The sequence below is a fragment of the Cetorhinus maximus genome, chromosome 6 (assembly GCF_964194155.1).
Source record: "Cetorhinus maximus chromosome 6, sCetMax3.hap1.1, whole genome shotgun sequence".
NCBI classification, from domain to species: Eukaryota; Metazoa; Chordata; class Chondrichthyes; order Lamniformes; family Cetorhinidae; genus Cetorhinus; species Cetorhinus maximus.
The window spans coordinates 63,952,624-63,973,964 of NC_135884.1; the positions used below are offsets into that span (position 1 = coordinate 63,952,624).

Here is a 21,341-nt window from a genome sequence, read left to right on the forward strand (position 1 = left end):
ATGGATTTCAGTAAGGCCTTTGACAAGGTCCCTCATGGCAGACTGGTACAGAAGGTAAAGTCGCACGGGATCAGAGGTGAGCTGGCAAGATGGATACAGAATTGGCTTGGTCATAGAAGACAGAGGGTAGCTGTGGAAGGGTGCTTTTCTGAATGGAGAGCTGTGACTAGTGGTGTTCCGCAGGGATCAGTGCTGGGACTTTTGCTGTTTGTAGTATACGTAAATGATTTGGAGGAAAATGTGACTGGGCTAAGTAGTAAGTTTGCAGACGACACTAAGGTTGGAGGAGTTGCAAATAGTGAAGAAAATTGCCAAAGGATACAACGGGATATAGATCGGTTGGAGACTTGGGCAGAGAAATGACAGATGGAGTTTAATCCGGACAAATGCGAGGTAATGCATTTTGGAAGGTCTAATACAAGTAGGAATTATACAGTAAATGGCAGAACCCTTAAGTGCATCGACAGGCAGGGGGATCTGGGTGTACAGGTCCACAGGTCACTGAAAGTGGCAACGCAGGTGGATAAGGTAGTCAGGAAGGCATATGGCATGCTTGCCTTCATCAACATGGGGTATTGAGTATAAAAGCTGGGAAGTCATGCTGCAGCTGTATAGAACCTTGGTTAGGCCACACTTGGAATATTGCGTGCAATTCTGGTGGCCACATTACCAGAAGGATATGGAGGCATTGGAGAGGATGCAGAGGAGGTTTACCAGGATGCTGCCTGGTCTGGAGGTTATTAGCTATAAGGAGAGGTTGGAGAAACTCGGCTTGTTCTCGCTAGAGCGACAGAGATTGAGGGGCGACTTGATAGAAGTTTACAAAATTATGAATGGCATGGACAGAGTAGATAATCAGAAGCTTTTTCCCAGGGTGGAAGAGTCAATCACTAGGGGACATAGATTCAAGGTGAGAGGAGAAAACTTTAGAGATGTGCGGGGCAAGTTTTTTTACGCAGAGGGTAGTGAGTGTCTAGAATTCGCTGCCGGAGGAGGTGGTGGAAGCAGGTACAATAGTGGTGTTTAAGAGGCAGCTTGACAAATACATGAATAGGATGGGAATGGAGGGATACGGACTCCGGAGGTGCAAAATGTTTTAGTTTAACAGGCAATATGATCGACGCAGGCTTGGAGGGCCGAAGGGCCTGTTCCTGTGCTGTACTTTTCTTTGTTCTTTGTTTGTATATTTAACAAACATCTAGCACCATTCCGTAATCAAAGAATGGCTCACGACAATCAAAAAACACACACACACTTTGACTTACCATTTTGTCAACAAACACACAAAAAGGGTAAAGTTCACATGCATAAAGCGTGCGAGTATTCAGATCAAATGATCAACAATTACCTGTTACTCATTTTTATTTACTAAATGGAAATGCAGTTCACCACATCTGGATTCCCAATTGGCCAGTGGTTAACGTAGGGGACAATGAACTCGACAACAAAGCATTGGAAGCCTTTGCAGAAGGTTCAACCTCAGCCTCAGCCTCAGTCTTACTGCTATCCCTTTCGTTCTCACCTACATAATAATAATTGGTGAGATGAGTCACCATGAAAAGCATTGCATAATGGGCTGATGGGTGACAGGGGTCATCACAAATGGTTCAGTTGGTTCTGCCACATATTTATTTGAATATTCATGAGTGCAAATGAATTAAACATTCTCTCTGGTCGAAGGATCTATGTTATCCTAAAAGCTTAAGGAAAATGGAAATAGTCATTGAAATATCTTGTTGAAGTGTTTTTATTGTAAACAAGTGGCTACATAGAAGCTGTGATCAGTTATAAGTGAACCAATTAATATTATCACAGGTGTATACTACAGAGGGGTGCAAATTGCAAACACTCGTAGCAACAGCATACATAAACCACAAATCTATTAAACCAATGACTGACAGGCTGCAACAGCCAATACTAGATCACATTCCACTTGTCCTTCAGGTTATAGAGTGAGCTGTCAAATGGCAGAAAGCCAGTGCATGATTGTGCACCACAGTAACATGATTTCAGGGCACTAGGCTCTCCACTGGACCTTTCTTTAGCTATACCTTCCTTCTGAAGATTATTGAACTTTCCAGAGTAGTCATACGACAGTTCCTCGTCAGCTGCAATATCACGAGCTGCAAAAAGGGCTAACCTCGGAACCAAGGAGTTGATACGGACAGGAACCATGTACAGATTGGGATCGCAAGAATGGTTGAGGAATCGGCCAACATTGCCAATGTGGGTAGGGTCGACATATGTCTCTAGTACTTCTCCGTTGCTCAGGTGTTCTCTCACAGCTATGATATAGTTCATGTCAACAGAATTTTGGGACTGGATTCGTCTGCTGGCTTCTGGCAAACTGATGACTTCACCCCCATACTCGCACACAAACCTCCCACTCCTAATTGGTTCCAGCGTGCGAAGGCCCCATCCTTTCTTTGAGGTCTTGAACACCTGCAGTTTAAAGGTGAGGCCTCTTTGGACAAGCCTGTTCTTGCAGGCCTCACTGCACTTGCACATAATGTTACACTCGAACACTGGCTTAGAATAGCTCGTCTCCTTAAAGTCCACAAGACACAGATTTTCATCATAAGCTCCTAGGCAGCGCTGTAGACAAGTGCATGTATCCTGCTCACAAGAAGAGGTTAAGCACTCACATCCTGGAAGGGTTATTTCAGTGGGGTCAAGATCTTCTCCTGGTCCAGCCACGTTTTCTGGTGTGTACTGCAAGACAAACACAAAACAGTCTTAAAAGAAATTTAAAAGCAAAATACTGCAGATGCTGTAAATCTGAAATAACAAACAGGAAATGCTGGAAAAACTCGGCAGGTCTGACAGCATCTGTGGAGAGAGAAACAGAGTTAACGTTTCGAGTCCGTATGACTTCTTCAAAGAAATTTATTTCACACAGTGCTGTGTTGTCTGCCTCTTTCAGAAGAACTGTACCTACTGTAGACTCTTCGCAGTTCATGCTTAGCTAGTAAAGAGGAAAAACCAATTTATTTAACACATTCCTGCCTCATTACAAAGATATTGTTGATAAAAATACTCCAGAAGTCATGTACGAATAAGGCACAGTGCCAAAGATAACTTTTTTGTACAAACTTTTGTATGTTTAAACGCTGCTTAAATGCATCCAGCCCTGTGCCAATACTTTGTAGAGACACTAGAGTTTGTGAATTCAGCATCCAGATACTAAGGCAAAAGGCAGATGGCATATGCTCGTAATGGAGTCACTTTATTACTCCTATTGGAATTAACCCTTCAGCAAAATGTATTTTGTGTATTAAAAAGAGGCGACGTAACAATGTATAAAAATGAGGATTCCAATTATCGTCAAACACAATAAGCTGAGCAACAAAAACCCCCAAGTACCTCACTGCACATCTCATTTCAACACCTCCTGACCTACAAAGCCGAGTTTACTCCCTCACTTAAATGCAAATTATAGCAGCGTGACCAAGGGAGTATTAGATTCCAGCTAACTGAAACTTCATTAGCCATTTCAAAATCTGGATCTCAGCATCTCTCAACAAGAACTTAATAATCTTGCCCTTAATTAACTTATGTAAATATGGCTTTCAGATAAACGCCCTTGGCCTGTCACGGTTGGTCCCTGGGCTCCATACGAAGTGCTATATCTATTAAATGAAGCGTGAAAAGCAGGCCAAGCGCATTAACCCCAGAGACAGTGTCATTTTCTGGGAAAAGGGAGAAACTGGAGAAAGGAGAAAATTATGAGCAGGATATAATCCAAGTTTCCAAGTGCACATTTACAGTTCATGAAAGGAGGTTGTGCAATATAGAAATTGCTAAAAAATAGGCACAATCCGTTCAGTACACTGGGGAGGAGGGGTTATGTTTAAAAAAGAACTACACCTAAGCGGAATCAGTTTTAATAAATATTTAAGCATTCACTTGTCTGTCACGCTGCTGTTGAACCAAGAGGTTGTAGCAGGACTGTGGCGAGCTTCTCCAGGTGGTGGTCATGCATTATAAAATTCATTTTGATTGTGGGCATCATTGGCAAGGGTGGTATTTGTTGCCCATCCTAATAACTGAATGGGTTGCCAGGCAATTTCAGAGGGCAGTTAAGAGTCAACCACATTGGTGTGAGCCTCGACTTACATGTCAGTCAGACTGTGTAAGAACGGCAGGTTTCTTTCCTTGAAGGACATCAGCGAGGCAGTTGGGTTTTTAATGTCAGCTTCGTGGTCACTTATTACTGACACCACTCTTTGTTCCAATTTCTGACATTGCCATGATGGAACTTGTACTCGAGTTCACGGGATTATTAGTCAACTAACATAGCCACCGCACAGTTCCAGCTTCATTTCCAAAACCAGTGCTGTTAGCAGTAGCAGGGTAAAATCTGGGATTTACACCTGTCACCAGGAGAATACATGAGCCGCAAAAAGTTGAACATTTATAAAAACCACAGCATTCATTGCAGGAAACATGAGCCAAGGTGAGTTGCATTCATCACCACAATTATAAATGGTGTGAAAGGAAATAAGATTTGGAATTCCCTGCACCAGGAACTGTGACCACTTGAACAAAATTCCAAGATTCAAATCAATTCTGGGATTTTGAAAATTGTATGATAGCCACAGTAAACCCAAACATTAGAATTTTATCAGCTTCACAAAGGAAAATTAATCGTTAACTAATACATAAGTAATGCTGTAATATGGGGAAGGTTTAGATTATTTTATATGAATTGTACCTACAGTGTTGTGATATGTAATCATCCTTTTTTTAAAAAGCATAGCCATGTCCTTTGCTTCATCATTAGTTTTATTTGAGTGGCATTTTTCTTATCCGGTCATTATGACACACTCCTCAGTAGCTGGGCGGAGTTGCCACTGTGATGCAAAGTGACTAGACTTGTGAAACATGCAGTTTCTGACTAATCCAGGACTTGTCAAAGAGCAGTGGTCAGTGTTCCTCCTCCTATGTCCCATCTTCAATCAGTTCACAGCTTAGAGGAGAAATGGAAAAATTTGCTCATGCAGCTTGCATTCACCATTCAATTCCGTTGGATCAGCCAGACAGCCAGTCGTAACAATAGCAGATCACAATCCCAATACCTATTTGAGATCCCAAGATTTTGTGAGATTTAAAAAAAAAATCACAGGATCCCAAGCATTGCAAGCGCTGGGAAAAGCCCATTTCAACATTGGATCATCAACCTTCAAGACTGTTGGTTTGCTGACAGCCTGACATCGGTCTCTTTTTGTACTGGGTTAACGTTTGTGTCCAATGTAAATAAGGTTCGCATGGTGGAGTGGAGCCTCCACTTTTGGCCCCAGGTCAAATCATTGCAGATCAGATTAACTAACAGAATGAAGCTTTCAGTGCTGCCACAATGCAGCTTTAGCCCAACCTCAAAGAGTTCCTCCTTTTACACTCATACGTTCCTGTTTGCCACACGATCAATCCTATTGGTACCTAGCAGGCTGCCACATTACTAAAACAGATTATCTGGTCATTTATCTCGTTGTTGTTTCTGGGGGCTTCTCTGTGAACAGATGTTTTGCCACATTTCCCATATTACAATCAAGAAACTACATATCAAAAGTATTTAATTGGCTGTAAAGCACATTGTCACTTTTTTTTTGAAAAATATACTTTATTCATAAAATATCTGGAAGGACATTCCAAAACATTTCAAAATCACCATCACAAAAGTACAATCAGATTCAACTTTTCCACATGTATCACAAGGTGCATCAATACAATCAATGAATATTACAATCATTTCAATATGGTCAATGCAGACAATCAGACAATGGTATTGGAGTTATCAACATACATCATGTTGCACTCTGAGGTGCTTCAATACAATTATAATAATACAATTAGTATTCACTGCATACATTCATTTTGAGCTGTACAGCCTGAGGGGCTCTCAACAGTTCCCAGTCCCTCGGTGCACTGTGGCAGAAAGGTCTTAGACAGCGACCTTTCCCCATTGCGCCTTTGCGGTGGCTGCCCCAAGCTTTAGTGCGTCCCTCAGCACGTAGTCCTGGACTTTGGAATGTGCCAGTCTGCAACACTCGGTCGGGGACAACTCTTTGCACTGGAAGACCAACAAGTTTCGGGCAGACCAAAGAGCATCTTTCACTGAGTTGATGATCCTCCAGCTGCAGTTGATGTTTGTCTCGGTGTGTCCCCCTGGGAACAGCCCATAGAGCGCAGAGTCCTGTGTCACAGAACTGCTCGGGATGAACCTCGACAGAAACCACTGCATCTCTCTCCAGACCTTCTTTGCAAAGGCACAATCCACAAGGAGGTGAACCACGGTCTCGTCCCCACCATAGCCACCTCAAGGGCAACGTGCAGAGGGGGTGAGACTCCTGGCGTGTAGGAAGGATCTGACGGGGAGGGCCTTTCTCACCACCAGCCAAGCTACGTCTTGGTGCTTTTTGGAAAGTTCTGGCGATGAGGCATTCTGCCAAATGACTTTGACAATCTGCTCGGGGAACTATCCCACAGGATCCAACACATCATGAGGTTCTGAAAGGTGCTATGTATTCTTTTAGTGCTCAGTTATGCAACATTCTGTGCTACCTGGTGGTGTTAACACTTATTTTACTTATTACAATTACAGCTAGTGGAGGCAGCTTTTTTTAAATCTGTGCTCCATCTCTAGTCTCAGAGGTGAAAGGGTCAACCTGAAAACAGAAAATGCTGCAAAAAACTCAGCAGGTCAGGCAGTATCTGCGGAGGGAGAAACAGAGTTAACATTTTGAGTCCGTGTCACTCTTCTTCAGAGCTGAAGGTTCTTCAGGAAGGTTATTCAGACCATTCTAGTTCATCTAGAAAGATGCTAAAATCTCCATCATGACTGTTTCTGAATGAATCTGTGGATTTTACCTCCACCACTATCTGGGAATCCATTCTATGTGCAGATCTTTCTTTCTGTGAAGAAGGGGGAAATCAGTCGAGAATTTGCTATTCACCTGTTTGAGCCTGCAAACTCTTGTCTTACTGTCAAGGTTTAATATGAAGTACTATGCACTTTATTCTAGCAAATCAATCATGGGTGTTTTATACATGGAGTGATATGAGTTCAGACATGGAATCATAGATTCTTTCGGAAGAGGAGGGCATTTAGCCCATCATGCCTGTGCCAGCTCTTCAAAAGAGCCGTCCAATTAATCCTATACCCCCACTTGCCAATGGCCTCGTAAAATGTTTCTGTAGCAAGTCTATATTCAATTTGCTTTTGTAAGTTACTACTGAATCTATTTAGATCGACAGCAGAACAATCCTAATGTGTATCTAAAAGTGCTGGATTCTGCTTAGCTCTCTTAGAACAACATTAAATGTGCCTGAAGATAGCAAAAGTCGATTCAGTACCTGCACACTGGTGAGTTTGATTTTGTGTCTAGTGAAATGATCAATCCCCATTTTAAACACTCAGATGGGAAACTAGATTTCTCACAGGAGATTGGCAAAATGTCAAATAGCCTGCATCCTAATTTTGTCCAATTGATTTCCATTTAATAATTATCAAGAATCTGATTGGTGGCACAAAAATATAATGGTTAAATTGATTATTGTACAAAGGGACATCCAGAGAATGCAAGTATGGCATGTTTGTCGTGCAGAAACAAGAATACATTGTTCACATAGCCAGTGTACCTGTGGTGTGGTCAATGTGGGTTTCAATGAAGAGTGCAGGAGGACATGCCAGGAGCAGCACCAGGCATACCTAAAAATGAGGTGTCAACCTGGTGAAGCTACAACAAAGGACTACTTGCGTGCCAAACATCATAAGCAGCAAGCAACAGAAAAAGCTAAGCAATCCCACAACCAACGGATCAGATCTAAGCTCTGCAGTCCTGTCACATCCAGTCATGGTGGTGGACAATTAAACAATTCACAAATATTCCAATCCTCAATGACGGGGGAGCCCAGCACATTATTGCAAAAGATAAGGCTGAAGCATTTGCTACAATTTTCAGCCAGAAGTGATGAGTGGATGATCCATCTCTGCCTCCTCTGGAGGTCCCCAGCATCACAGGTGCCAGTCTGCAGCCAATTTGGTTCACTCCACGTGATATCAAGAAATGACTGAAGGCACTGGATACTGCAAAGGCTATTGGTCCTGACAATATTCCAGCAATAGTACAGAAGACTTGTGCTCCAGAACTTGCCACGCCTCTAGCCAAGCTGTTCCAGTACAGCTACAACACTGGCATCTACCCGGCTATGTGGAAAATTGCCCAGGTATGTCCGCTACACAAAAAGCAGGACAAATTCAACCTGGCCAATTACCGCCCTATCAGTCTACTCTCAATCATCAGTAAAGTAATGGAAGGGGTCACCAACAGTGCTATCAAACGGCACTTGCTTAACAACTGCTCACTGATGCCTAGTTTGGGCTCCGCCAGGGCCACTCAGCTCCTGACCTCATTACAGCCTTGGTTCAAACATGGACAAAAAAGCTTAACTCCAGAGGTGTGATGAGAGTGACTGCCCTTGACATCAAAGCAGCATTTGACTGAGTGTGGCATCAAGAAGCCCTAGCAAAACTGGAGTCAATGGGAATCAGGGGGAAAACTCTCCACTGGCTGGAATCATACTTAGCACAAAGGAAGATGGTTGTGGTTGTTGGAGGTCAGCCATCTCAGCTCCAAAACATCACTGCAGGAGTTCCTCAGGGTAGTGTCCTCGGCCCAACCATCTTCAGCTGCTTCATCAATGACCTTTCTTCCATCACAAGGTCAGAAATGGGGATGTTCGCTGATGATTGCACAATGTTCAACACCATTCACAACTCCTCAGATACTGAAGCAGTCCATATCCAAACGCAGAAAGACCTGGGCAATATCCAGGCTTGGGCTGACAAGCGGCAAGTAGCATTCATGCCACACAAGTGTCAGGCAATGACCATCTCCAATAAGAGAGAAACTAACCGTCGCCATCTTGACATTCAGTGGCATTACCATCTCTGAATCTCCCACTATCAACATGCTGGAGGTTACCATTGACCAGAACTGGACTAGCCATATAAATACTGTGGCTACAAGAACAGGTCAGAGGCTAGGAATCGTGGGGTGAGTAACTCACTTCCTGACTCCGCAAAGCCTGTTCACCATCTACAAGACACAAGTCAGGAGTATGATGGAATACAACCCTGGATGAGTGCTGCTGCCATAACACTCAAGAAACTTGACACCATCCAGGACAAAGCAGCCTGCTTGATTGGCACCAAATCCACAAACGCTCACTCCCTCCACCACTGACGCATAGTAGCAGCAGTGTGTACCATCTACAAGATGCACTGCAGGAATTCACCAAGGCTCCTTCAACAGCACCTTCCAAATCCACAACCACTACCATCTAGAAGGTCAAGGGCAGCAGATAGATGGGAACACCACCACCTGGAAGTTCTCCTCCAAGTCACTGACCATCCTGACTTGGAAATATATCGCTGTTCCTTCACTGTCGCTGGGTCAAAATCCTGCAACTCCGTCCCTAACAGCACTGTGGGTGTACCCACACCACATGGACTGTAGTGGTTCAAGAAGGCAGCTCACAACCACCTCTCAAGGGCAACTAGGGATGGGCAATAAATGCTGGCCCAGCCAATGAAGCCCACATCCCATAAATGAATAAAAGAAAACTCCCACAGGGCTGTTAGGTAGGGAGTTCCAAGATTTTGGCACAGCGCTTAAGAAATGTCCTGAACAGTGTCTGTTCCTCAGCCAACATCACTAAATCACATGATCTGATCACTATCACATTGCTGTTTGCAGAATCTCGTTGTGTACAAACTAGCTGTCGTATCTCCTACATTACAAAAATGTACTTCAATGGTTATAAAGCATTTTGAGATGTCCTGACTTTGCAAAAAACGCTCTATAAATACAAGTCTTTCTCTCTTGCATGTCTGAGCTTATCAGTTGCTGTGAGGTGCTTAGTGATAGCCAAGAGAGCCAAAGAGCAAAAATCTTCACACTGGTGCTCATATGGAACACGAACAAATTTTCAATTCTGTTATTGCATTTCTTGGAAGAAAAGTGCGACTCAGGGTCGATGGGCTGGAGCCTGCACCGGTTTATTTACTCCTTCTCGCAATTCAATCCTCACTTAATTTCCTCATTTAATTTTCTGTCTTCTACATTTCTTTCATTATTAGCATATATCATCGATGTTTACCACCTTTGCTCATTTTATTTTGTTGTGTCATTTCATTTTATTTTAGGGATTAAAGCCTCTTGTGATATTCTGTCCTCAGGCAGCTAGCTTCCATTGCCCTGTGGTCACACAGTGTACGTCACTGATGCTGCTGCCTCTCTCCAACAGGATGCTGCAAGTGGTTGATTGACAGTTTAGATACTGTACGCAAAACTCAAAGCTGTTGCCAGTGTAAGTGTGGTTTGTGACTTCAGATATGATCACTGACAGCAAGTTGCTTCAAGGGCCAGTCAATTAGCACCAAAATCCCATGAGTCCGCCAGCAGTAATTTGATGGCCAGGTTACAGTGTAAAGCTCTTCAGACCATGTCAGAATCTTACAGCACAGGAGATGGCCATTCAGTCCATTGTACCTGTGCTGGCTCTTTGAAAGAGCAATCTGATTAGTCCCATACCCCTGCAAATAACAACTTTTCAAATAAAGATAAAAAGTTACAATTGAATCTGCTTCTACTAGTCTTTCAGACTACAACTCGCGCAGCAGAACCCAGCCACAGTCCTACAGGAATTCCTGTGTGGTTATCTCTACTCTCACACTTGACACCACCAGATGATATTCTGTCAGCATCTTTCTCTCCTTCCCTCACTGTACCCGCAGTACACTATTAATCTCCTTCACCTCTTTACCCATTTATCAGCCTCTCTATCTAATTCAAGTGTCAACTGTGGCTCAGTAGGTAACACCCGGATCACAGTCAGGAGCTTGTGGGTTCTTGTACCACTCCAGAAATCTGAGCACATAATCCAGGCTGTCATTTCAGTGCAGTACTGAGGGAGTGCTGCACTGTCAGAATGCTGTTTTTCCAGATAAGACATCAAATTGAGGCCTTGTCTACTCTCACACATAGAAATAAAATATCCCATGATACTATTCGATTAAAAGCAAGGGAGTTCTCCCAGTGTCCTGCCAAATAATAATAATCCCTCAGCCAACATTCCTAGATTATTAGAACAGATTATCTAGTCATTTATCACATTGCTGTTTGTGGGAGTTTGCTCTGCACAAATTGGCTTCTGCGTTTCCTAGATTACAATAGCAACTACACTTCAAAAGATCTCCACTGTCTGCAAAGTGCTTTGGAACATCCTGAGTTCATAAGAGACGCTATAGAAATGTAACATTTTCAGGAGTGTAAGGAAGGAGATTCTGGGAGAAGGTAGGAAAATACAAATGGCAGCTACAGAAATATGTGAGCTCTTGGAAAAATTTGAGCAGGGTTGTTATCTTTCAAATAACACAAAATGCAAAGGGATGAGCGGAATGATAACATCAAGGTCCAATATCAGTTGGGTAACACTCAGTTGCAGTCTTGGTGAGAATGTGGAACTTGCTACCGCATAGAGTAGTTGAGGTGACTGGCATATTATGGGGAAGCTAGATAAGGAATAGGAGGGAAAGTGAGGTGGGAGGAACATAAAGACTGGCATGGTCTTTTTCTTTCTTTCTAACTTCTTTCTAACACAAAGAAGTAACTTCATTTTCACAAACACTAGCAAATAGAGTGCTACATGACACAGCTGGATGAAAGAGATGATGAAACAGAATAAATTTGTGTGGAATGACTGCATTAAGTTTCCATTTCTCGGCCCCAGCAAAGTGCCTTGATCACTAACCTTGGAAGAGAGCCTCCTACTGTATCGGTGCAGTGGTGCAGCACTTCCACCCACCATAGCAGCCACCCTTCGGGCTTCTGAATCAGTTTGCCAATTTACTGCCAAATAATTGACAGCTTGGTGCTGATGGGCTCACGCTCACCAGGGGAAAGGTCAAACTCATTTCCGGTAGGACCTGGAATGGTGGTAGATAGAAGATGGTCATTCCACTCCTTTGGGCAAGATCGCAAACAAACAGGGTGCAACAAAACTGGAAGAGATAGGCAGGTGCAGAAGAAAGTGAGACAGATAAATAAGTGGAATGCTAATCCTCTGTGTCACCCGTTCGTCAGTTTGGGTGGATTGAAACTAATCTGGGATCAATTTTTATGATTTTCCATAAAATAACACAGGGGTTCAAGGGAAGCACAAATAAAAATACAAAGTACCATTGCTGACGCTTTCATAGTCACATAATGGACCTGAGAAGAATGTGCCATCGGAGACATGCAACCGCCATCCTCTTCCCCCTCTCACTGCCATGTATTTTACCCTGGTGCACCACCCTACCCGCTGCACCGCCCCACCCCCCACCCCCCGACACCCCACTTCCTCCCACTCCCCACAATGGTCAATTTCCATAAACAAAAAGGAAGAAACTTGGATAAATTAAAGACACGTGGTGAGTTTTTTTTTTATTCGTTAATGGGATCTGGGTGTCACTGGCCAGACCAGCATTTATTGCCCCTCCCTAATTGCCCTTGAGAAGATGGTGGTGAGCTGCCTTCTTGAACTGCTACACTCCATGTGGTGTAGGTATCTCCACAGTGCTGTTAGGAAGGGAGTTCCAGGATTTTGACCCAGCGACAGTGAAGGAAACAGCGATATATTTCCAAGTCAGGATGGCGAGTGACTTGGAGGGGAACTTCCAGGTGATGGTGTTCCCATGTATCTGCTGTCCTCGTCCTTCTAAACGGTAGCGGTGGTGGGTTTGGAAGGCACTGTCGAAGGAGCTTTGATGAGTTTCTGCAGTGCATTTTGTAGATGGTACACACTGCTGCTACTGTGCATCAGTGGTGGAGGGAATGAATATCTGTGGATTGGGTGGCAATCAAGTGGGCTGCTTTGTTCTGGACAGTGTCAAGTTTCTTGAGTGTTATTGAAGCTGAACTCATCCAGGCAAGTGGAGAGTATTCCATCACACTCCTGACTTGTGCCTTCCAGATGGTGGACAGGCTTTAGGGAGTCAGGAAGTGAGTTAGTTGTCACAAGATTCTGAACCTCTGATCTGTTCTTGTAGCCAGAGGATTTACATGGCTAGGCCAGTTCAGTTTCTGGTCAATTGTAACCCCCAGGATGTTGATGATGGGGGATTCAGCAATGGTAATACCATTGAATGTCAAGGGGCAATGTTTGGATTCTCCCTTGTTGGAGGTGGTCATTGCCTGGCACTTGTGTGGCATGAATGTTACTTGCCACTTGTCAGCCCAAGCCTGGATATTGCCCAGGTCTTTCTGCATTTGGACTGCTTCAGTTTCTGAGGGGTTGTGAATGATGCTGAACATTGTGCAATCATCAGCAAACATCCCAACTTCTGACCTTATGATGGAAGGAAGGCCATTGATGAAGCAGCTGAAGACGGTTGGGCCTAGAACACTACCCTGAGGAGCTCCTGCAGTGATGTGCTGGAACGTGGATGATTGACCTCCAACAACCTACAAGTTCCACAACCATCTTCCTTTGTGCTAGGTATGACTCCAACCAGTGGAGAGTTTTCCCTTTGATTCCCATTGACTCCAGTTTTGCTAGGGCTCCTTGATGCTACACTCAATCAAATGCTGCCTTGATGTCAAGGGCAGTCACTCTCACCTCTGTAATACAATTCGATGAATGGGTGACTTTGGACTTTGATGTCCAAAGCTCTCCACCACTAGGGTTTTCCTTGCCTCGTGTCTGCATCTGTTTCAGGGATGAGAATTTTCTGCCGTTTGGCGGATTTCAGATATTTGCATTTTGGAATTCCACCATTCTAACTGAGTCTCCGACCTCCATCTCCTCTGTAGTTCAAACGGGGCTGAATAACTGAAAGCGCATGCATCAGTTGGTGCGGAGAAATCATGCAGGGTTGTGTCTGGAGGAACAGCGAGCATGGGAGAGACAGAATCTCTCAGCAACTGCTCCTCCCATCACAGATTCTGTCTCTCTCACACTGGCTGCTCCAACTCCTCCAATTGGGGAGGCGGTGGCATAGTGGCATTGTCGCTGGACTAGTGATCCAGAGACCCAGGGCAAAGCTCTGTGGTGCCGGGTTCGAATCCCACCGAACCCACCACAGCAGATGGTGGAATTTGAATTCATTAAAAATCTGGAAGTAAAAGTCTAATGATGACCATGAAGCCATTGTCGACTGTTGTAAAAACCCATCTGGTTCACTAATGTCCCTTTAGGGAAGGAAATCTGTTACCTGGTCTGGCCTACACATGACTCCAGACCCACAGCAATGTGGTTGACTCTGAAATGGCCTAGCAAACTGCTACAAAGTCACAACAAAGTAATGAAACAGGACGGACCACCTGGCATCAACCAAGGCACCGGAAACGACCACCTCCTGACTCCCCAAAACCTGTCCACCATCGATAAGTCAGGAGTGTGATGGAATACTCTCCACTTGCCTGGATGAATGCAGCTCCCAAAACACTCAAGAAGCTTGACACCATCCAGGACAGAGCAGCCCACCTGATTGGCACGACATCCACAAACATTCACTCCTTCCACCACCGATGCACAGTAGCAGCAGTGTGTACCAACTACATGATGCACTGCAGGAATTCACCAAGGCTCCTTCAACAGCACCTTCCAAACCCACGACCACTACCACCTAGAAGGACAAGGGCATCAGATAAATGGGAACACTACCACCTAGAAGTTCCCCTCCAAGTCACACACCATCCTGACTTGAAAATATATCACCGTTCCTTCACTGTCGCTGGGTCAAATTCCTGGAACTCCCTTCCTAACATCACTGTGGGTGTACCCTCACCACATGGACTGCAGCTGTTCAAGAAGGCAGCTCACCACCACCTTCTCAAGGGCAACTAGGGATGGGCAATATATGTTGGCCCAGCCAGTGAAGCCCACATCCTGTGAATGAATTTTAAAAAATCACTGGCTTGCTAGCTCTCTCGCTTGCTCCTTCTCCAGAGATAGAATCTTCTCCAGAAATATAATCTATGATTAGAGTAGCAGCTATGGTGGGAAGGAGGGAACCCGTGATTGGAGGTTGAGGCGCTGTTATTCTGGCTAGTCCCACTGCCGCCATGCAGGAAACCTTCGGCTGCAGTGTCACCAATCGCTTTGACCATATGTTCGAGGATCAGTTCTGTATCCTGCAAATGTCAAAGACAAGAAGCTGAATAAGAAACTAAAAGGAGGCAAGAGGCAGCTCGAAACCCAGAGTGGGGGCCGGGGTTGAGGTGCGGGTCAGGTTCTCTCTCTCCCTCCCTACTTCATGTTTCCATCTCCAGTTAATTTCTCTTCCCTCTAGTTGCTCTCCCCAGGTGATTTCTGTTGGACCCAGTGCCACCATCCTCACGAACAGCAATGAAGCAGTGCATTTGGGATATTGGTAGGGACATGGACAACACAATTTGCTTACAAGGTGCAACAGGCAGGATAGTGCGTATACCCTGAGCATACAGGGACCATTTCTTCCCCTCTACACTGGGGAGACCAAACATACGCTGGGTGACCATTTTGTGAAACACCTCCATTCAGTCCGCAAGTATGACCCCGAGCTTCCTGTTGCTTGTCTTTTTAATTCTCCCTGACATCCCACATCCCTTTCTCCCACTCTGACCTTTCTGTCCTTGGCCTGCTACAGTGTTCCAATGAAGCCCAAGGCAAGCTTGAGGATCAACATCTCATCTTTCATCTCGGCACTGTATAGCCTTTCTGAACTCAATATTGAGTTCAACAACTTTAGATCATAACCCCTGCCTCCATCTTGTTCTGTGTTTTTGGGAGGGTATTTTTTTTGCTGGCTTGTTTCTTTATCCCTTCATGTTGCATTCAGATGGCTGCTAGATCTTTGTCTCATAACTATAGACATTACTACTGGCTGCTGCATCATGAAACCTTTTGTCATTTAATCTCCCCTGTCCTCCACCCTATCACAGATCTTCCCCTTTATTCTTCCCCCCCGCTCCGCCCACTCTTCGGGCATAAAAACTCTTACATTTCTATCTTTCTTCAATTCTGATGAAAAGCCATTGACCAAGTTAACTCTGCTTCTCTCCGCAGATGCTACGTGACCGGCTGAGTATTTCCAGCATTTTTTGGATTTTGTTTTTATTTCAGATTTCCAGCATCCTCAGTATTTTAGCTTTTGGACCATTTCTTCCGAGTTGCCAGAGTCCAGTAGTGCTCGGGAGATCAATCGCCCTTTCCAGGAGACGCTGGCCCAAAACGGGAGGTTTAGGAACCCTGTGTCCGATGGAGTGTTAAACCAGTAGCCCCGTCTGTTTATTCAGCTGATGTAAAAGGTCCCATTTTGACGCAGCAGTTCAGAAGAATGCCCTGCTCCAACATTCCCCTCTCAACCAACATCACCAAAAACGGACTAACTAGTCATTTATCTCATTGCTGTCTGTGCTGTGAGCCAAATGAATGTCATGCTTGTTTACATAACAGTGACTGTACTTCAAAGTAATTTATCGTATTGAATTCTTGTGGGATGTTCTGGGAGATGTGATAAGGCACTTTAGAATTGTGAGTGCTTTCTGTTCTCGAAGGCAGTTTTCCTAGCGTATAGCACCATCTGCTGTGTTCTTTCATTATATGCAATCCTCCTGCTACAATGAGCCTAAAAATGCTTAAGGCCTTTGACATATATATTAGTGCAGGGTCACTAGGTATTACATCCCCATCACAATCCAGATGTGTTCCATACAATGCAAAGCTTTGATTGCTATCCTCCTCCTTCAGGTACCATGCCCTAAGAGGGAGTTGGCAGCCATGGACTTCCATTGGATTGGTCCATGATTATGTTTGGCAAAATACTGCAGTGGTTTGCCGTTGCCTTCTGCAGTATTGCTGATCAGAAAACTCTCCCGCTCTCATCGCTTGCCATCAGGCGTACAGGAAGGATTTACAGGCCGAGAATCAAGCCGCTTGGCCTCATTATGAACACATATTCTGCAGCCAACAAGTCCTGGAGTAGGACTTGAACCTGGAGCTTCCAGCCCTGAGGTTGGGATGCACCACAAGATCGCCCTTGATCAATATGAATTTGTCTTTGCAAAAGCTCTTTTTTCCCTATTGCCAAATGAAGCTCAACATGCACTTTTAAGACTCTCCCAGGTAAAAGCTACCATAGTCTTCCACCTTCTCTCAACCTCTCGTTTCTTCTCTGCTAATATGTATCTGTAAGTCCCCAGCAGTAGCCAAACAGAGCTGAATGTTTCCTTCTCAGACACTTGCCGATTGCCATCCAGGACAAGGATGACCTATGGGATGTCCCAGAGTACCACTCATGGACAACACCATGGTTATGTCAGCTGAGTATCCATTGCTGTATGGAGAGTTTGTATATAAAGACACATGTTAAATTGGCAAGAGGTCAAAAATTCTGGTCAATCGACGTCACTATTAGCTTGGTATTGAAACTACGGTGCATGAAGTTTGACATCACCCCGTGGCTGAAATCTGTATTACACTACCATTGCTCAACCCACCTTTGGTAACAGTGTCCTTCACAAAACAGGACCACAAAATTTGCCAGAACATCTACTGCACTAACAGTGAAAAATACCAAATTATATTAGACAATGTGGAGCTAAGCTCAACAAATTTTAAAAAAATATATTTGCTGACATTCATTTGCTATATAAATGCAATCCTTAATGGAGTGCTTGGAGTTTAAGAATTTATGTGGACATTTGCCAAAATTCTCAATTATTTCCTTTCATCTGATACAGTTTCAAAATTGCTGTAATCCTTAAAATGCCTTCCTTTTGATTTCTCCAACTATTGCTTGGTCTCCCACCTGCCATTTCACTCCAAGATTTCAGAGCATTTCATCGCCTACCCCCCCCCGCCCCAAAAAACAATGTTCAAATCCTTTCAGCCTGCTTTCCACAGCACTCAGCCCTCCCTGGTCAGTCTCTGATGACATACTGCATGGCTGTGACCACAGCTCATTATCCTTCCTCTACTCGCCTAAGGACTGGCCACACCATCCTCCAGGAACTCGAAGTGTATCCTTCAATTATGTCCCTTTTCTGACTATCTACTGAAACCCAGGCTGAGTGTGCACCTTCACTATACTGCTTGATCCTCCAAATCCCTCATCCAGGACAACCATTGAAACCTCTCTCGCTAACTCAACCCCCACTTTTTTAAAATTCATTCATGGGATTTGGGTGTCACTGGCTAGGCCAGCAATTTATTGCCCATCCTAAGCCCTTGAGAAGGTGGTGGTGAGCTGCCTTCTTGAACTGCTGCAGTCTATGTGGTGTAGGTACACCCACAGTGATGATAGGGAGTTCCAGGATTTTCACCCAGCAACAGTGAAGGAACGGCGATATATTTCCAAGTTAGGATGGTGAGTGGCTTGGAGGGGAGCTTCCAGGTGATGGTGTTCCCATGTTCCACTCAATTCAAACTCCATCTCATCCAAAACTCCATAACTCACACCCTGTCCCACACAAAATCCTGCTAACCTACCACCCCAATCAACATCAGCCTTCCCTGGCTCCTTGTGCTCCAGTGGATCAACTTCAGAATCTTTATCCTCAAATAGCAGGCCCACCATGGCCTCCCTGCTCCAGCACTGTGTCCCTGCTTGCACCCACTGCGCTTTCAACTCTAGTGCTTCATCACTTCCAGACCTGTTTGTATGTCTTCCCTCATCAATTCAGTCCCATTCATTGTATGCTTATAATATACATGTTTTAACCAATCTGCATTCATTATTTTTATTGTTAAATTTCATTTGCCATTTGTATATGCAATTTAGACAAGCTAACAGTAGCAGGAGCAGACCATATGGCCTGTCGAACCTGCTTCGGCATTCCTTAGCCAGATCCCCTTTCTCTTAACTTTAGTATAATCAAGAAGCTCAGATTTGTTTTGATATCAAAGTCATTAAACGTAAATTACAAACAACAGGTTTTTAATGACTCATCTATTTAAAAAGTTATAAAAATGCTACCAACTTCTCTCTCCTTCCCAATTAATAAATGCAAGTTAGCTTATTTGGTTAAACACGATTTATGGGATGAAAGAACTATTCAACTGTGGGAAGATATGTACCTTATTCCATCCTCAATAAACCAAGATGGTGTCAAAGCAGATTAAGGAATTTCATCAAGTCTATTTAGACAATTTGATTTTTAATCAAATCGTACAATTATTTGAGTTTGTAAAAGTGAATAACATCTGTGTTCAATAGATATTGAATGCAGACTTACAAGATTATGATTATTTACAACATTTACATACTGAAATCCTGATAAGAAGTCCTGATAATAACACTAAAGAAGGCACTCCCTCTCCAGTTTGACATTACATTCCTCACCAATAGTCACTGATTCCTCTTTTTAGCGAAGTTCTTATCCGGTCCCAATGTTCCAGTTGGAATTCCTATGGTTTTTGAATTGGTGCCAAATTTTTCATGTGCAACTTTGCCAAAAGCTTAGTGCAAGACCAGGCACATTAGATCCTACTTCATCTCAAACATCAAATGAGATCTTTCAGATAGAATCTTTCTACTAAATCCGTATTGCTTGTTTCTTATGAACTTTGTTATTCCTTCTTTCCTGATCCCTTAGAATATTATTTTTGTATCTGTTATTGATGTCACCTTAATAAGCCTCAGTTGCCTGTCCTTTTCTCATATATTCTTTGCTAGGACAGTGTGCAACAATAAACAAGGATGCCACGGCCTTGGAAAGGTTTCATTGATTTATTCGAATGGTACCTAAGAAGTCTACCTTAAAATGGAGCTCCAGTTCGGACCAGTGCCAATTATTCCCAAGTTTTACTGTTTTTTCCTCTCATGTTGGACACAACACACAAATTACAACCTCACAAAGCACCTTTGCACATGTGGGCTTCACCAGTTTCAGTTGGTTCATTATTCTGTGAGACACTGCAGCTACTAAAGTAGTTACTGTAGATGTGTGAAAGGCCTCGGGTTCTGTAAATAATGTTGCTGTACCTGCAAAGGAGGCAAACAGTCATCATCCACTTCATTCAGAACTGGCACTGGCAGGTTCTCCAGGCCGCAGCACAGATCAGAAGCCATGACAGGGTTTAACCCCCAGAGCCCGGGGATTACTGGCAGCGGTCACTGCACTCAGTGGTACAGACTGGGCACAGGGGGTAAAGCTGGGCTCCCGCTCCTGCTCTTCACTCATGTCCTCAGAAACTCTCCGCAACTCCCGGCCTCCGTGTTTCCATCTTCTGCACACACTCTGGTTACAATGTTACCCCGCGTCAAACCCCACCCTCCTTTCACGCTGCAAGCCCATTGGTGACGGATTGTGTCACTCATTCCATTTTCCTATCGCGTGCTCGAATCTCCTGTCCGTCAGGCAAAGGAGCGGGATCTTCCTTTAAAGGGACAGCACCAGAATTTGCTGAATTTGCAACATAAGAGAGAGAGACACACACATTTATATAGCGCCTTTCCAGACCACAGGTGACCCACTGCGTTTTACAGTAAATGAAGTAATTTTTGAAGTCTAGCCACTATTGTAACGTGGGGAACATAACAGCAAATTTGTACACAGCAAGCTCCTAAAAACGTGATCATTCGTTCGGTGATGTTGGTCAGAGGGATGAATATTGGCCAGGACAGGGGGAGAATTCCCTTGTTTCGCTTCTAATTAATGCATGGGATCCATCACATCCAACTCGGAGTGCAGGAGCTGGTTTAATGTCTTTTAATTCCAAAAGCCAGTATCTCCAACAGTGCAGCACTCCCTCAGTGCCTCCCAGGGGTGCCTGCCACGATGGTTGTACGTGAGGAGTTGAACCCACAACTTTCAGGCTCAAAGATGAAAGTGCTACTCAGTAAACCACAGCTGATTTCTTTGAGTGCTTTGTATGTGGCATCAGTCACAATGAAGCAAGTTGAGAGGGAAATCTTTGTGCCATACACACTTTGCTTATCTAATTGTTATGAAGAAGTGCTGAGTATCCTTACCCTGGCAGACAGTCAGAGGCAGCAAAACCATTTTCCTTATCTACTGCCAGATCACCTGGGAATTGAACACTCTGTTAAAAGATTATGCCCCTTTATTTTTGAAAATATGATTTTTTTCAACTTTCTGGAACTTTTGCAATTTGAACTGAGACAGAGCAAACTGCTTAAAAATGCAAGGCCACATTCCAAGGTGAAAGTGACAAACCAGCAAATCAACCCCAGGAGAGTGTGAAGAGAGAGGCATTTCCCATAACCAGACACCCATTGAAACTGTCTAAGGAAGAGACATTAAAAATGCAAAGCCTGGGTATTGAAACAATGGCTGCCACAGGCAGACCCA

General features: G+C 44.0%; 1 protein-coding gene across 3 annotated transcripts; it reads right to left on the reverse strand.

Annotated features, from left to right (window-relative positions):
* Window positions 1–1,729: 1,729 nt before the first annotated feature.
* setmar (SET domain and mariner transposase fusion gene) lies at window positions 1,730–20,306 on the reverse strand. Of its 3 annotated transcripts, XM_078543784.1 has the most exons (3): window positions 20,012–20,292; window positions 11,815–11,989; window positions 1,730–2,712 (listed from the first exon to the last, which is right to left on the reverse strand). In XM_078543784.1, the coding sequence occupies exons 2-3, from the start codon at window positions 11,869–11,871 to the stop codon at window positions 1,918–1,920; spliced, it is 852 nt and encodes a 283-aa protein (XP_078399910.1). In that variant the 5' UTR covers window positions 11,872–11,989; window positions 20,012–20,292; the 3' UTR covers window positions 1,730–1,917. The 3 variants fall into 3 exon arrangements, 2 of the variants coding, with proteins under 2 accessions (XP_078399910.1, XP_078399909.1); XM_078543783.1 differs by lacking the exon at window positions 11,815–11,989 and having other exon boundaries at window positions 20,012–20,306; XR_013576855.1 differs by lacking the exon at window positions 11,815–11,989 and having other exon boundaries at window positions 2,579–2,712; window positions 19,785–20,292.
* Window positions 20,307–21,341: the final 1,035 nt, after the last annotated feature.

What these genes read in the sequence shown, in the direction of transcription:
- setmar (XM_078543783.1), bottom strand. Translation starts at nt 20,098, where the DNA reads ATGGCTTCTGATCTGTGCTGCGGCCTGGAGAACCTGCCAGTGCCAGTT. An exon ending in ACTGTTTGCCTCCTTTGCAG is followed by an intron (nt 2,713 to 20,011) that starts GTACAGCAACAT and finishes TTTGTCTTGCAG; the next exon opens with TACACACCAGAAAACGTGGC.